Raw genomic sequence first — 17,775 nt, 5'->3', positions numbered from 1 at the left:
CCCCTTGCTTTTATTTGCCCCACAAACATCTGGTGTGGAAATGCTGGCTCCTTACATTAAAACCCTTCTAATTTTAGAAAGCTCTCCATCTCTGTTCTTTCCGATTGCTCTAAGTTCAGACTTTACCAAGATTTTCTCAAGTACCTTTAACTTGAGTTCTCATTTTTTAAATTTCACAGAACTCAGAGAAGCTTCCTCACTTTACAGATTTCTCATCCACCCTTTGACACCTTTCCCCCGCTGGGAGTGCCTTTTCCTTTTGCACAATGTAACATCTTTCATCTCTCCAGTTCAACTGCTTTTGGTTGCTGAGCTTCAGGATTGGGAGGGGAGTTTCTCCTGTGTTGATGTCTTTGAGGCAAAATAGTTTGCAGTAGAATGCAACTTGAACAAGTATTGTCTCTGAGTAACCTCCCTAGGAACTTGTTCAACATCACCCAGAACCTGGATCTATCTCTTTGTGGACTTTCTGCTGGAATGTTACATACCATCTCCTAGTCGGTACCATAGCACTGGTTTACAGAAAAGTATATTCTATTTACCTAGTCCAGATTTTCAGAGAAAATTTTACACTTAGTCATCCAAATGCTTTGGAATGTGCTCAGATTTAAGATAGTGCAATTTAAATTTATAAGATAATTATGACAATAAAAGTTGATATTACATGCTGGACACTATTCTAAGTGTTTTACATATATTAAACCATTTAGTTAGTTCTATTATTATTCCCATTTTACAGGTGGAGAAACTGGGGACAAGGGGTTAACTAACTTACTCAAGATGACAAGGCTAGTAAGTGGGAGTGAGGCTCTGCCCCAGGCAGTCTGGCCCCAGGCTATGATGCCTCTTTCACTGTGGGAGAACACCTGAGATTTTTCTGAGATTCCTAAAGATGGAGTGTCAAATTACACTGGTTTTCTTAGTTATGGCCATTTGGTGGAAAGAGTTGTAGATGAGAAATTAGACCATCTGGTGTCCAAACAAGGCTCTTCCACCATCTATGGGACACAGAAAAGTAATTTTGTCACTCTGGACCATTTATTCATCTTTGAAAGTGAGAAACTATGTCTATTGTTATCCCCCATAGGATAAACATACACTTTGTTCAAACATAACCTTGATGAAAAGTACTACATGGAAGAAAGTTTTAAGAACTTGTTTTTTTAAGATGAGCTTTATGGGGACTTTGGCTTGACACCTGAGTTTAACAGATTCATTCAATTCAATTATTTGTCTTCAGGGTACATATGTGTATGTCTTGTAGAATTCACACTTAGAAATGCTGACATCAGGCATCAAGAGAGCTGGGCCCCACTAGACACCAAGAAAACCCGTGGCTCTGGTTGCATCTTTCAACATGACCAACCCACAGTAAGTAACACTGGGATCTCCTGTCTTTGGACGCAGAGTTGGTGCCTCAGAATCACAGGTACAGCTCCTTCCTCAGCCCTGTGAGGTTGGAGGAGGTTAAGGTAGTTTTGTCCTTGAACCTGACACTAAAATGACTCGTTAAAATCTTCTTTTTCACTAATGTCATCTAGTCTTTCAGTTCAGAAAGAGCAGAGGAATTCTGCATCCAAAACTCTCTTTCCCATAAGACAAGGATCTTCTGATTCAGACAACCACTACACACATTGCCTCTCACAGGAAGCCACAGAAAATGAGCCATCCTTTCAAAAAGCAAACCTCAAGGAGAGATTCGGAGGTGCTTCAGGTGAATCACAAAAGGGGAAATGCAAGATTTAGAAATCATGAGAGGGCTTCTGAAAGCAGGCTTTATGAAACCAGGGACAAAACTCTTAACGGAGAATTACTTTCAGTTCTCAAAAACTAAGAAGCCATGTAGACCAACCAGTCAATCTAACCAGGCACAGGCAAAGCAGTCACTTGTTTTGTGTCCTGCGACTCACTGGCAAAAACCCCAAGGTGAGCACAGCACTCTGGTCACGCCGCGCTGCCTGGCCTGCCGCGCTGCTGTCATCTGGAGCACGAGCTTGCTGCCTTTTGCCACAGTAATACCACATGACAGCCAACCCCAGGACCTTAGCAGAACACAGCAGCAAATGCTTATTCCTCCCATGTCTGGGGTAGCCGGCTAGATGGCTCTGCCAGGCTTGGCTGCATCACTCTTAGATGTGGGGCTTAGCTTGCTGTCAGCTGATCTAGGTGAGACTGGACGCTGCTCAATGTGTCTGTCACCCTCCCCTAGGGTAGGCTGGTCACCTTCTAACAGCAACTCAGAGGGGCTAGAGCACAAGCAGAAATTCTTTTCATACCTCTGCCTGTGTCATATCCACTAACATTCCACCGGCCAAAAAAAAAAAATCATATACACACAGAATCAAGGATTGTGGAAATTTGTTTTGATGTGAGGAGCTGCAGTCACATGGTAAAGGGGGGTTGCGGAATAGAGCCATTAATACACATTGTCCACCATACTCTGTTCTTCATATCCAAGGAGGTAGTCTCAATACTCAGACTATGAACCGAAAGTTCTTCACTCCTGCCAAGAGAGGCCTTGTTTCCTCCTGCTGTGGCCAGAGACATGGTCATGTGTAGGGCTGCTATGGCCACTGGCAGGAGGGCAAACGGAAGGGAAGTCAGGAAGGCAGAAGAGCTTGTTCTGTGCTTCTCCAAGCCACAGCCTCTTAGTCTCAGCAGCTCAACCCAGCCTCCCACGAACACCCCATGGATCAGAAAGCCCTATTTGTTCAGTTTCGCAACTCAGTTTCTTTGAGTAGTCCAGAAGAAAAAATAACAAATTCAACTCAGCATCTATGTTTTTAGAAACACCTGGAGTCAGTATTTTCCCAATAAACAGCCATACTTTTATTTCAGTTGTTGAGAAACAGAAGCCTGTTGGACCAGGCCAAGTAGGAAGGGAGTAGTTCCCAGGGACAGCTGGCTTCTGTCCCCACTACCATTGGCAGTACACCTGGTTGGGAACAAAAACCTCTTTTCTCTGCTGTGATATAGATGGTAGAGCATTTCAAAGGACCTTCACAAAAACCCAGAAGACAATTTAGAAGAATATATTACCCCAATGTAAGGTCCAGTGACCAAGAATCCTAAAAGTCTAAGCCCTGATTTTGCAGGTTGGCAGTTTCCATCTGGGTCTTTATGTCCCCTTGATGAAGGACCCTGCCCTCAAAGCTCATATTTTAATGTCTGAGAAATTCCTCTTCCTATTCTTCCACTTTTTCTCAACTAGTGAAGGAGATAAGGCTGTTAGGGTCTCAGACCAGTCCCTTGGGTGGCCAGTGCAAAAGAATGGTGACCTCATACTTCCCCTGCCCTCCACCAGCACAGCATAGATTCTGGTATGTACTCCCTCCTTTCCTTTGGGAATGGAAACATTATTTTGTTCTTGAGGGATGACTCACCCTGTCGCCTCCTCTCCACTACAGGCCTGCCATAGAAGGAGGAATTTCTGAAGTTGAGATCATCTCCCAACAAGTAGACGAGGAAACAAAGAGCATTGCTCCTATACAGTTGGTGAACTTTGCCTACCGGGACTTGCCCCTGGCTGCAGTTGACCTTTCCACGGCGGGCTCACAGCTCCTGTCAAATCTGGATGAAGATTACCAAAGAGAAGGGTAGGTGTTGGGATTGTTGAGTGAAAAACTCCCTTGCATAACTCCCTGGGTTTACATGGGTACCTCCAGTGAGTCAACACAGAGATTAGAGATGCCAAATAGTCAGAGGCCAGAAGGTCACATCAGGCCACCCGGGCTCTTCTTCTCTTCAGACAGTTTCCTCGGAAAAACTCTTTGGGCACAGAAAATATCTGTCACTGCTATGTGACATTTGCTTGGAACCCAGAGATTCATAAAATTTGTCTTAGGTCTGAATCACTCCTTAATGGCCCATCCAAACTCCTGTCTATATAGTTGGAAGTCAGAACACCCACAGATTTAGGGACTCACCCAAGGTCACAGAGCCCATAGGGAACAGACTTGGACTGCACAGCCCTTCATCCACCAACTCCCACCAGGGCAGAGGCCAGGAAGATAGCATTCTATGTGCAGTAACATGTTAAGTATGTAAGGGAATTTGGCAGCATTCAGCTGGGAGCTTTGCAGATGTTAGCTGCTCCTTTTCCAGCAAGGACCTGTAGGATATGTTAGTTCCTGGTTCAAAGGAGTGGCCTCTACCCTCTCCTACTTAGCTTGTCAATCAGACTGGGTACCATTGTTCCCCAGTTAACTTCTCATTAGCCTGGTCTATCTTACAAACATACTTTCTGGAGGTGAATGGTAGTGTGAAAACCCAATGGAGGAGATCCGATTAAAGATGGCTTGAAGGAGAGAGAGAGGCTTCCTCCTAAAACTGGATACAATTAGAAAATATAGTTGGCACAACTAATCCTGAGAGAGCAACAGGAAAGAGGACTGTGCTAGACTGCACACACCTGGAGAAAAGAGCAGACCTCAGCGAACGGAGTAACGTACCAGAGCTGTGGCCCAGCAGGACAAGAGCCCTTCCCACATCCCCACTCACTGGCAGGAGGGAGAGAAACGGAGCAGGGAGGGAGTGGAAGGCCTGGGACTGCTGAATACCTCGCTTCGGAGATCTGCGCTGGGAGCACAAACCTACATTTCATGGTGCTTTCATGAGACTTGCATGACTACCGGGTTGGAAAGTTAACACAGGCAGAGTTCCTGGGGAGACTGGGATTCCGGCCACTTGTGGAAAGCAGGGATCCACATCCAGCTGCTCTGGGACAAAAACTTACACCTGTGTGACCGGCCCACTGGCTCAGGCAGTGGAGACAGCACAGCAGCCGGGAGGCGGGGAACAACTCTTTCCTCCCCCCAGACACCAATACCGCTCCCCTGCGACCCCCGACATTGCTTCAGGGGCTGAGCAGCTCCAGAGTAGAGCTTGTGGACACTAGAGGGCGCCATATACAAACATGAAACGCCAAAGGAACCTGGTCCAGAGTAAAATTATTAATACAACTCCTGAGAAAGATTTAAATGATCTGGACCTCGTGACTCTTCCTGAAAGACAATTCAAAATAAAAATCAACATGCTATTAATTCATGATAAAAACTCTCAACAAAATGGGTATAGAGGGCAGGTACCTCAACATAATAAAGGCCATATATGATAAACCACAGCCAATATTATACTGAACAGTGAAAAGCTGAAAGCTTTTCCTCTGAGATCAGGAACAAGACAGGGATGCCCACTCTCCCCACTGTTGTTCAACATAGTACTGGAGGTCCTAGCCACGACAATTAGACAAAACAAAGAAATACAAGGAATCCAGATTGGTAAAGAAGAAGTCAAACTGTCACTATTTGCAGATGACATGATATTGTACATAAAAAACCCTAAAGACTCCACTCCAAAACTACTAGAACTGATATCAGAATACAGCAAAAACGCAGGATACAAAATTAACACACAGAAATCTGTGGCTTTCCTATACACTAACAATGAACTAATAGAAAGAGAAATCAGGAAAATAATTCTATTCACAATTGCACCAAAAAGAATAAAATACTTAGGAATAAACCTTACCAAGGAAGTGAAAGACCAATATCCTGAAAACTATAAGACACTTTTAAGAGACATTAAAGAGGACACTAACAAATGGAAACTCATCCCATGCTCCTGGCTAGGAAGAATTAATATCATCAAAATGGCCATCCTGCCCAAAACAATATACAAATTTGATGCAATCTCTATCAAATTACCAACAGCATTCTTCAATGAACTGGAACAAATAGTTCAAAAATTCATATGGAAATGCCAAAGACCCCGAATAGCCAAAGCAATCCTGAGAAGGAAGAATAAAGTGGGGGGATCTCACTCCCCAACTTCAAGCTCTACTACAAAGCCACAGTAATCAAGACAGTTTGGTACTGGCACAGGAACAGAGCCACAGACCAGTGGAACAGAATAGAGACCCCAGATATTAACCCAAACATATATGGTCAATTAAAATATGATAAAGTAGCCATGGACATACAATGGGGAAATGACAGTCTCTTCAACAGGTGGTGCTGGCAAAACTGGGCAGCTACATGTAAGAGAATGAAACTGGATCACCGTCTAACCCCATACACAAAAGTAAATTCAAAATGGAGCAAAGACCTGAATGTAAGTAATGAAACCATAAAACTCTTAGAAAAAAAACATAGGCAAAAATCTCTTGGACATAAACATGAGCAACTTCTTCATGAACATATCTCCCTGGGCAAGGGAAACAGAAGCAAAAATGAACAAGTGGGACTATATCAAGGTGAAAAGCTTCTGTACAGCAAAGGACACCATCAATAGAACAAAAAGACATCCTACAGTATGGGAGAATATATTCATAAATGACAGATCCGATAAAGTGCTGACATCCAAAATACATAAAGAGCTCACGCACCTCAACAAACAAAAAGCAAATAATCCAATTAAAAAATGGTCAGAGGAGCTGAACAGACTGGTCGCCAAAGAAGAAATTCAGATGGCAAACAGACACATGAAAAGATGCCCCACATCGCTAGTCATCAGAGAAATGCAAATTAAAACCACAATGAGATATCACCTCACACCAGCTGGGATGGCCAACATCCAAAAGACAAACAGCAACAAATGTTGACGAGGTTGTGGAGAAAGGGGAACCCTCCTACACTGCTGGTGGGAATGTAAATTAGTTCAACCATTCTGGAAAGCCATATGGAAGTTCCTCAAAAAGCTCAAAATAGACATACCATTTGACCCAGAAATTCCACTCCTAGGAATTTACCCTAAGAATGCAGCAGCCCAGTTTGAAAAAGACAGATGCACCCCTATGTTTATCACTGCACTATTTACAATAGCCAAGAAATGGAAGGAACCTAAGTGTCCATCAGTAGATGAATGGATAAAGAAGATGTGGTACATATACACAATGGAATATTACTCAGCTGTAAGAAAAAAACAGATCCTGCCATTTGCAACAACATGGATGGAGCTAGAGGGTATTATGCTCAGTGAAATAAGCCAGGCGGAGAAAGACAAGTACCAAATGATTTCACTCATATGTGAAGTATAAGAACAAAGAAAAACTGAAGGAACAAAGCAGCAGCAGAATCACAGAAACCAAGAATGGACTAACAGTTACCAAAGGGAAAGGGACTGGGGAGGGTGGGAGGGAAGGGAGGGATAAGGGCAGGGAAAATGAAAGGGAGCATTACGATTAGCATGTATAATGTTGGGGGGGCACGGGGAGGGCTGTGCAACACAGAGAAGACAAGTAGTGACTCTACAACATCTTACTATACTGATGGACAGAGACTGTAATGGGGTGTGTGGGGGGTACTTGGTGAAGGTGGTAGCCTAGTAAACATAATGTTCTTCATGTAATTGTAGACTAATGATAACAAAATTTTAAAAATACTTCTTCTTACTGCTAAAAAGCAAAATTCAATAGAGTAAATTTGAAGATCAAATTGGCTTGTCTTGCCAGTGGGTTTCAGCCCTGGGTAAGTTCACTCTTGATTCAGTGAAACCAAAAAATGACAATGGAACATTATTGGGGTGAAAGGGTTTATACCCAGCTTTATTCTCATGGTGGCAAGTCAATGCCATGCACCTCAAGAGCAGGTCTGCACACAGCAAGCCAGTCTCTGCCTCCAAGGCCTCTCCATCCCCACAGCCATCTCAGTCTCTGTCCTAGGTACTGCCACCACTCCAGCCTCTGCTCTCCTGCAGCCCAGACATGGTGAGCTCTTTCTATCGAGTTAATAATAATATATTGCCCACATGTATGCAGTGAGCAAGCAGACCAGGGTCAGGTGGGAATCCTGGCCATAGGAACTTTAATTTTCTCTACACTCCACCCCATTCCAGGATTCTTGCCTCACAATCTGTGCACCCTCTATCCTCTGTGATGGTCCCTGTGCAAGAAAGCTGGAGCACTATAACCAGATTCCACAACAGCAACAGAGGATGACAACAACATACAAATAATAACAAAAATTATGATACAACAAGATTTTGATACAGGTAACAAAAATTATAACCATCAAGCCTGAGGAGATCCATTGCCACCAAGTGGTCATCACAGCTGTATTTAAACCAGCTGTACTCACATGAGTTCATGACTCACACTTTCTGTGCACACCCAGCAAGCAATATTTTTTGCTAGGGTGTGTGCCCAATACACACAGACATTAAGGAAGATTAACCTTCAGGGCAACAAGACACGTTTTAGTGAACTAAAAGGACCATGGTGGGCCTTACAATACCTACCTTCTCCACTCCCTGGAGGGCTTCTTCATCCTCTCCACCAGAAAGTCTTGCAGACACACAGGCCAGTCTTGTGACTTTGTCTGTGGCTTCCATCTCTTGGTCCTCATTTTAGTGGACCGCTGGAACGGCTGCTCTGGCTTTAATTGCTAATACGGCTCCAGTAAGATTTTGACTTTCCATCTAATTTCTCTCTGTCCCTACCTTTATCAAATCAACCCATATCTGGGTCCTCATGACCTTCATGGGACACTTTAAACTCTTCCTCTGAGTAGCAGACTGTATTTCCTTCTGTGCTGTCCTTATTTCAGCCTCTCCCGTCTGCTACCAAATGTATAACCTCACTTATGGGCTGTCCTAAATGAGGGGCAAGAATGGCCACTAGGGGCCCAAAGAGGGACAGAGGGGCCGTTTGAAGCACATTTCTCATTCCCACAGTAAAGGGTTCCTCATGTAGGCCATAATTCTCAGGAATATAAATGGCATTTTTCATGCCTACCTCCCATAACGCCTGTTGGAGCTTGGCGTATGTCTGCCATCTAGTGGGGGAAGAAGATAAATCACCCTGATCAAGCCATACATCGTGAGGCGCGGCGATAATCCAAATGAGGAGGGAGTGATTTTTCTGGGGTTTTTGTGATCACTGCCTCAAGGCAAGATGAAAGGTCGGGGAAGCCAGTTTCCCCACCTCTGATCCAGACAGAAAAATTCCATCCCCAACTACATCCCAAAGACTCAGAAGCCAAGCTGATACTGACTCTGAGGGCTTCTGCCAAAACCAGGCGCCCAAATCCACCAGCTCAGCCTGAGTACAGGGGCGGAGCATTGAGGGGCTGCACCTCTCCCAGAGGAACCCATGGTGGCTGCATCTTTATTTTCTTTACTTCAACTGTGCAGGCTTTCAATAGAGGAGGGGTCAGTGCCCCCGGCACCAGCCCTTCATCTTCTTCATGACATTTGCCTTCTTCAGAGCACCTGGCAGCACTGCTGTCTCATTCTGCAAAGAATCCTTTACCTACTACACTGCACCTTGCAGCTCTTATTCTCAGGCTGCCCCCTCTCATATCAATGCCATTTCGTTCTTCAGGAAATCTGTAGCACTTCACAGTTCGTGTTCTTGTGCTGCCGTTTCTTGTGTCTCTTGCAGTTCTCACCTGTAGACTTTTTTAATACTGCGAGGAACAGCCAACCCACGGTTTCCGCTGCCTCATGGGCACCCTGCTCCTCAGAGGACCTCCTTATTATGACGAGGGCCACCCCTCCTGCCTCAGGGGTCACCTCCCCTTGCCTCCAGTCCTGGGGTGGGGCCCAGCCCTCTAGGAGGCAAGCCACCTCAGACCACAATGCCCACTGGGGGACACTCAAATGTCTCCCCATTCACAGGGGCAGCCCGCTGAGGCACCCCTCCCATGAGGGCAGCCTGTTCTGTTCTTGGTCTACAGTGAATCCTGCTGACTATGCCAGTTGTCTTGCCTGAGGGTTTCAGCTGTGGATAAAGTGAGAGTTCCTGTGGCAGGATTCTCACCGGGCCCTGGCTGACTAGCCCACTGCACACCTGTGGGCAATACATGGCTGTTGACTCTATAAAAAGAGCTCCGCCCAGTGCTCTGGGCACCACACAGTGGCAGGGCTGCAAGGCTGCAGGAGAGCAGAGCAGAGGCTGGAGTGGTGGCAGCGACAAGGGCAGAGGCCCAGAGGACGGCTGTGCAGGACAACTGTGCAGAGGGGCCCAGAGGCAGAGACCGGCTTGCTGCCTGCAGACTGGCTCTGAGTGAACGGGATTCTAGTGACTGACCTGCCACCTGGAAATAAAGTTGGGTATAACCCTTTCACCCCAACAACGTTTTGCTGTCATTTTCTTTGGTCACAGTGAATCCATAGCAAACTTGCCCGGGGCTGAAACCCATTGGCAAGACACAGCCCTGGGAAAGTTCACTATGGATTCAGTGAAACTGAGAAATGACAGTGAAACTGTTCTTGGGGTTAAAAGGGTTTATACCAGGCTTTATTCTCCTGGTGATAAGTCAAGCACTAGAATCACATCTCCATCCAACAGTCTTCAGGTGTAATCCCCCTTCCTCTCTGCCTCTGCCCAGATCACGGGGCAGAGCTCTTTATATAGTGACTGGGTCCATAAGAGCTTATTGCCTCAGGTGTGGAAGCAGCAGCCTAGCAGCAGGCCAGTTACATCACCAAGTAGTTTAGGGTCATGTGAGGATCCTCCCATAGGAACTTGTATTTTCCCTGCATGGCTTTATTCAGCAATTGATAAATCAGACAACATCCTATCTAGCAGACAGAACAGAGCTGAGGAGCTATACAAAATGGTAGACTTTTATAGGCAGAGGAGGTGAGTAAAGGAAGTTATTCCGGCAAAGAGTGGATTCTTTGGGGGCAAGATCACCTTCTCTTGGAGGAAGGTGGGGATCTCATCGGGCAGATTATCTCACTAGTGCTGACTAGGTATTTCCAGATTGACTGGTTAAAGGTTACATTCCTGAGAGAGGCCAAAACTGCAGTTAGGAGAGGTATTAAGTCTTGGTTTGCGTATGTGGGGTTTAGCATGTGACTCCAGTTTTGAACTGTTGCCCCTTTTGATCGTGACACTCAGACTGAGAGCTGTGATCAAAAGGTAAGGTGTTAGCACCACTCCCGGCTACTGCTCTGAAGTTCTTGAAGGTTTTGCTGATCCTCTGTGTGGTGGTCACATGTCATGACTTTAGGTTCATGTTTTTTAAGTAGGTCATTCTCTTCATTCCTTTTTTGATATTCCAGTCTTCGGGAGATCATTTGCTTGGTGGTTAACAGCTGTAAATGTGCATTTAAAGCATTTGAGAGAGTACAGCATGCTGCAGAGACTACTGTGATTTTTATAAACAACATAATTCCCAATGTCAGGAGTGAATTTTAGATCCATCATTCCTAAGGCCAAAAACAATCCAAATCAGATATTTAAATCAAAGGAAAACCCTGTTGAAGGAGCCTCTTCTTCAGCCTGGCTTGCTCAGTGATCTTACATAACTGAGTTTCAACTTTCGCAGAAGTGTTAATCCAGGTGCAGGAGGTGGTGTTAGCCACAAAAGACACCTCATTGGTCAGCTAAAAGATGATCAAGTGCTGTCCTGTCAGCAAGAACATCTGTTGGCATAGCAGCGGATTCCACAGGTAAGGCTCCTGATTATAGCCCCATTTACATTTACTCCTGAAATAGATCCTTGGAAATAAGGATCTACCAAAGGAAGCTAATGCTGAATTATGAATGCTTCCTGGTACTTCTGATTTGATTCTGTAGCTCAGGACTAGAATGGTGACAGCCATGGAGGCCAGTGAAACTTAAGGGTCTACAGACCACACAGGTGGTTTTATTCTGGTTCCCTTACCTCATGTCCCTTTCTTTGTGCAGGGCCTGGGTGCAAAGTTCTCTGGGTTTGGGGTTGTAAACCAGAGACAGGGAAAATGGACCCCCAGGGTCAGGGAGCCTGGAAAAATTTGAGAGGAGGCTGAATTTATTCCAGAGAAACTGAGGCATTGGATATCAGGGAGAAGTGTGTTATGAACAGAATTACAGAATCACGAGCATTGTGGCAAATCAAACAGATTTTTGAAAATTGAATTAACCCACTTTTTAATGGCCTTAGATATCTTCCCAAGACAGAACAAGGCAAAAGGTGGACAAAAGAATCATAAAGATGGTATAAGAATCAGGAGAAGGATGGTCAGAGAGGGAAGGAGAAATGGAATGAAGTATTCTTCATCCAACGTCCTGGGAAGACGCGGTCCACCTTAATGTTGGCCACTTCTCTTCATAGGTAGTTTGATTCTGAGGTCTCCAGCTGGGGTGCAGTTCCTAGAGTCTGAAGGAGACCCTTTTAAAGTAGGATATGTGTACCTAAGCTTCCCATCTCTGAAATTTGGCTGCCATCTGGAACAGTACATTCAAGGAAATTCAAAGGCAGTCTTTGTTCTCAGTGATTCCAAATCAGAAGGTGGGAGAAAATGGAAAAAGTTGATTTGGAAAGCCATAGCCAAAAATATTTGAGGAAACTAGAAGAATTCAGGATCTAGTCCAATTTACTGGTATGTAACAACACCTCAAAGACAATTAACAGGACAAGAAACTAATATATTTTTCTCTCTATAATCATCCCCATTTTTTTCCAAAGATAGTCAAAGTAAAATTTCCTTGTTTGCATTAAACTTGGCCTGATTCTTTACCTCAGTGCAGCAAGAATAATGAGCTCTGAGTCTATGCATATCTCTCTCAAATGTGACATTCCAGTCAAAGCCATGGCGATTCAGCCAGCGTTTCCAATTGTGTCCTGTTACATGGAGAACAGGTTCTTATGAACTTATGCAGATAACTAACTATATTTCCATGAAGGGAATTCTCAAGAGTTTCTGAATCCTGGAGCAATCAGGTAGGGAGAAAAAGAAAATGTTTCCACATTTTTTACAAAAGTATACTTTACCAAATTTAAGTCATAGATAGTTAAGAGAAAAGGTTACCTTAAATCTGGAAAAATAAAACATTAAAGAGTCAGCTGTGTTTCAAACAAAATGTAAAAATTAAAATCCTCCTCAGTTTATTCAGTCTCATGTAGTTAATATTTGTTCTCCTTGAATGGAGTTTTTCCACTAGTTCTGGAAATTCTTACCCAGTTCAGTTTTATGATCTTAAAGTTATCAGAAACCTGTACTTGTTAAACTCCTTTCCATGAATGCCCTTAAAGACAAAGCACTTCTGTAGGAACTCTTTTGCAAAAGCATTAGAATTATAATAGCTATCTGTAAATGATAAAAGACTTTAAAATGCCCATGGTTAAAGGTCTGATGATATTCATTATAATGGAATTGACAAGGAAATTTGGTTGTTTCTGACATATACATTTTAAGATAACTGAAATTATGGTTGATAACATACCAAGACATTTCAGATTTCTAGGAGTTTCAGACAATTTCTAGAACTTTTATAAATTATACCTATACAAACACAACATAAAAAGGCTTATTTGACAGTATGTTACTTATTTGTTACTCATTTAACAATGCTTCCTATGTAATTTAACATATCAAGCCTGATTACTTTAACATTTCTCTTTTTGTATGGAGAGAGAACAAGTCTTTGAGATGTTTAAGGGACCCTCTGGAAAAATCCCAAAGTTAAGTTCAAGGTTAAAAAAAAACTGCATTTAGAATTTGATTTTAGGGATATTTGTCAAAAATATCAAAAAGCACTTGGTTATATAGCAAATGATTTCACTTATTTGTGGAGTTATAAAAACAAAGCAAAACAGAAGGAACAAAATACCAGTAGACTTGCAGACGCTGAGAAGGGACTAGTGGTTACCAAAGGGGAGGATGGGGAGAGAGGGAGAAGGGGATTAAGGGGCACTATAATTTGCAATCACAGTATAGGTTAGTCACAAGGACCGTAGTACAGCCCAGAGAGTACAGTTAATGACTCTGTAACATCTTACTACGTTGACAGACAAGTGACTGCACTGGAGGGGGTGAGGACTTGATCATATGGGTGAGTGTTGAACCACGGTGTTGTGTATTTGAAACCATCATAAAATTGTGTTATCAATGATAATTTAATAAAAAACTTAGTCATACGAAGGGAAGATGGTGGAGTGAGAGGTGAGACAGAGAATTCCTCCCACAACCACATATAGTGTGAAAATATGATTAATACAACTAGCCCTAAAACAGCAACAGGAAAGAAGGCTGCACCAGACTGCATACAGACCTCACGAACAGAGCAGACCTCACAAACCAGGGTAATGCACGAAAGCCTAGATCTGGCGGGACCCAAGCCCTTCCCCCACCCCAGCTCACCGGCTGGAGGAAGAGAAATGGAGTGGGGGGGATGGAAGCCTGGGACTGCTGAACACCCAGCCGTGGAGGTCTACTTTGGACCACAGACCTACACTGTGTGGTGCTCTAGAGGTTACTGGGGTTGGGGAGCTGAGACAGATGGAATGCTTAAGAGCCTGAGATTCCGGCCATTTGTGGAGGGCAGGGATCCACATGGGACAAAGTAAAGGCAGGCTATCTGAGAGGCTTCCTAGCAATGAGAGGGCTGCTGATGGGGTGGGGTTTGTATGGTGCTTGCTAGGTGGGAGAAGAGATAGGTGGACAAGGTTATCTGGGCTCACTCTTCCCAGTGGGTTGGGAACTTTGAGGAGCTTCAGGCGCTCCGTCCCGCTGGCTGGCTACTCAGCTCTGAGCCCCCGCCCACCCCCTGCTGTGACATGCGGCCTGCTGTGCCTTCCTCCTGGCCTGCCGGCACCTGCTCGCAAACCAGCAGTCATTCCACTGGTGGCAGGCCAGCCGGAGGGAGGCCCCACCTACAACAGCTAGAGACGCCAAGCACAGAGGCTCACGCCTGTGTGCTCAGCCCACTGGCTCTGATACTGAAGACAGGGACTGCAGCCGGAAATCAGAAGACAGTTCTTTACTCCCCACAGGCACCATCTGGGCTCCCCTACAATCCCCAACTCACTCCAGGGGCTGAGAAATTCCAGAGACTGGAGCTTCTGGGCACTAGAGGGCACCACATAGAATTATGAAACATCAAAGGAACCTGGTTCAGACAAAAATCTCCCAAACCCTAGAAAAAGGGCCCAATGAAACTGAATTCACCAATCTTCCTGAAAGAGAGTTTAAAATAAAAATCATAAACATGCTTATGGAGGTACAGAAAAATACTCAAGAAATCAGGAACGAATTTAAGTCAGTTATTCAATCATTAAGAAATTCCATATCTGAAATGAAACATACAATGAAGGGATTTAAAAGGAGATTAGATGTAGTAGAAGAGACAGTAAATGGAATAGAAATTAAAGAAGAGGAATGCAAAGAAGCTGAGGCAAAGAGAGAAAAAAGATCTCTAAGAATTAAAGAATATTGAGAGAATTGTGTGACCAATCCAAATGGAACAATATCCACATTATAGGGGTACCAGAAGAAGAGAGAGAAAAAAGGGATAGAAAGTGTTATTGAGGAAGTATTGCTGAAAACTTCCCCAATCTGGGGAAGGAGATAGTCTCTCAAGCCATGGAGGTGCACAGATCTCCCAACACAAGCAACCCGAGGAGGACAACATCAACACATATAATGATTAAAATCGCAAAGATTAAGGATAAAGACAGACTTTTAAAAGCAGCCAGAGAGAGAAAAAAGATCACATACAAAGGAAACCCATCAGACTATCATCAGATTTCTCAACAGAAACCTTACAGGCCAGAAGGGAGTGGCATGATATATTTAATGCAATGAGGCAGAAGGGCCTCTAACCAAGATTACTTTATCTGGCAAGATTATCATTTAAATTTGAAGAAGGGATTAAACAATTTTCAGATAAGCAAAAGCTGAGAGAATTTACCTCCCACAAACCACCTCTACACTGAATCTTGGAGGGACTGCTATAGATGGAAGTATTCCTAAGGCTAAGTAGATGTCACCAGGGGAAATAAAACCACACCAAAGTAGAACAATTAATTACTAAGCAGATGGAAAACCAGATCAACTACCCCCAAAGTCAATCAAGGGATAGACAAAGAGTACACAATATGATACCTACTATATAAAGAATGGAGGAGGAAGAAAAAGGAGAAAAAGGAAAGCACCTTAAGGTTGTGTTTGTAATAGCATACTAAGTGAGTTGAATTAGACTGGTAGATAGTAAGGGAATTACCCCTAAACCTTTGGTAATCACGAATCTAAAGCCTGCAATGGCAATAAGTACATACCTATCAATAATCACGCTAAATGTAAATGGTCTGAATGCACCAATCAAAAGACAGAGAGTCACTGAATGGATAAAAAAACAAGACCCATCTATATCCTGCCTACAAGAGACTCACTTCAAACCCAAAGACATACACAGACTGAAAGTAAAGGAATGGAAAAGGATATTTCATGCAACTAAAAGGGAGAAAAAAGCAGGAGTTGCAGTACTTTTATCAGACAATATAGACTTCAAAACAAAGAGTCACAGAAGACAAAGAAGGACATTGCATGATATGGGGATATCATGATATGCAATGATAAAGGGGTCAGTCCAACAAGAGGATATAACTATTATAAATATATATGCACCCAACACAGGAGCACCAGCATATGTGAAACAAATACTAACAGAATTAAAGAGAGAAATAGAATGCAATGCATTAATTTTAGGAGACTTCAACACACCACTCACTCCAAAGGACAGATTAACCAGACAGAAAACAAGTAAAGAGACAGAGGCACTGAACAACGTTTTAGAAAAGATGGACCTAACGGACATCTACAGAACACTCCATCCAAAAGCAACAGTATGCACATTCTTCTCAAGTGCACATGGAATATTTTCAAGAAGAGATCACAAACTAGGCCACAGAAAGAGCCTCAAAATTCAAAAAGATTGAAATTGTACCAACCAGATTCTCAGATCACAAAGGTATGAAACTAGAAATAAATTACACAAAGAAAACAAAAAAGCCCACAAACACATGGAGGCTTAATAACATGCTCCTAAATAATCAATGGATCAATGACCAAATAAAAACAAAGATCAAGCAATACATGGAGAAAAATGACAACAATAATTCAATACTGCAAAATCTGTGAGACACAGTGAAGGCTGTGCTAAGAGGGAAGTATACTGCAGTACAGGCCTACCTCAGGAAAGAAGAACAATCCCAAATGAACAGTCTAATCACACAATTAATGAAACTAGGAAAGGAAAAACAAATGAGGCCCAAAGTCAGTAGAAGGAGGGACATATTGAAGACTAGAACAGAAACAAATAAAGTCAAGAAGAATAAAACAATAGAAAGAATCAATGAAAGCAAGAGCTGGTTCTTTGAGAAAGTAAACAAAATAGATAAACCCCTAACCAGACTTATCAAGAAAAAAGAGTCTACACATATGAACAGAATCAGAAATGAGAAAGGAAAAATCACTACAGACACCACAGAAATACAAACAATTATGAGAGAATATTATGAAAAATTATATGGTAACAAACTGGATAACCTAGAACAAATGGACAAATTTCCAGAAAAGTACAACCTTCCAAGGCTGACCCAGGAAGAAAGAGAAAATCTGAATAGACCAACTACCAGCAAGGAAATTGAATTGGTAATAAAAAAACTACCTAGGAACAAAACTCCTGGATGAGATAGTTTCACTGCTGAATTTTATCAAACATTTAGTGAACACCTAATACCCACCCTCCTTGAAGGTTTCCAAAAAGTAGATGAGGGAATACTCCCAAACTCATTCTATGAGGCCAGCATCACTCTAATACCAAAACCAGGCAAAGACACCACAAAAAAAGAATATTACAGACCAATATCCCTGATGAACAAAAATGCAAAAATACTCAACAAAGTATTAGCACACTGACTTCAAAAATACATCAAAAAGATCATCCATCATGATCAAGTGGGATTCATCCCAAGGATGCAAGAATGGTACAACATTCAAAAATCCATCAACATCATCCACTACATCAACAAAAAGCAAGACAAAAACCACATGATCATCTCCATA

At 43.1% G+C, this 17,775-nt stretch overlaps 1 protein-coding gene across 1 annotated transcript in view; it reads left to right on the top strand.

The window, feature by feature from the left end:
• Positions 1–17,775, top strand: part of TMEM266 (transmembrane protein 266) — a 160,675-nt gene that overhangs the window by 55,622 nt on the left and 87,278 nt on the right. Inside the window, 2 exon segments of the mRNA XM_036907596.2 lie at positions 1,265–1,371; positions 3,408–3,596. Coding sequence (XP_036763491.2) covers positions 1,358–1,371; positions 3,408–3,596 — 203 coding nt within the window. The 5' untranslated portion in view covers positions 1,265–1,357.

This window comes from Manis pentadactyla, chromosome 11 (genome assembly GCF_030020395.1).
Source record: "Manis pentadactyla isolate mManPen7 chromosome 11, mManPen7.hap1, whole genome shotgun sequence".
NCBI lineage: Eukaryota > Metazoa > Chordata > Mammalia > Pholidota > Manidae > Manis > Manis pentadactyla.
Note: the sequence above shows the minus strand (reverse complement) of the source record. Positions and strands in the feature narration are given on the sequence as shown.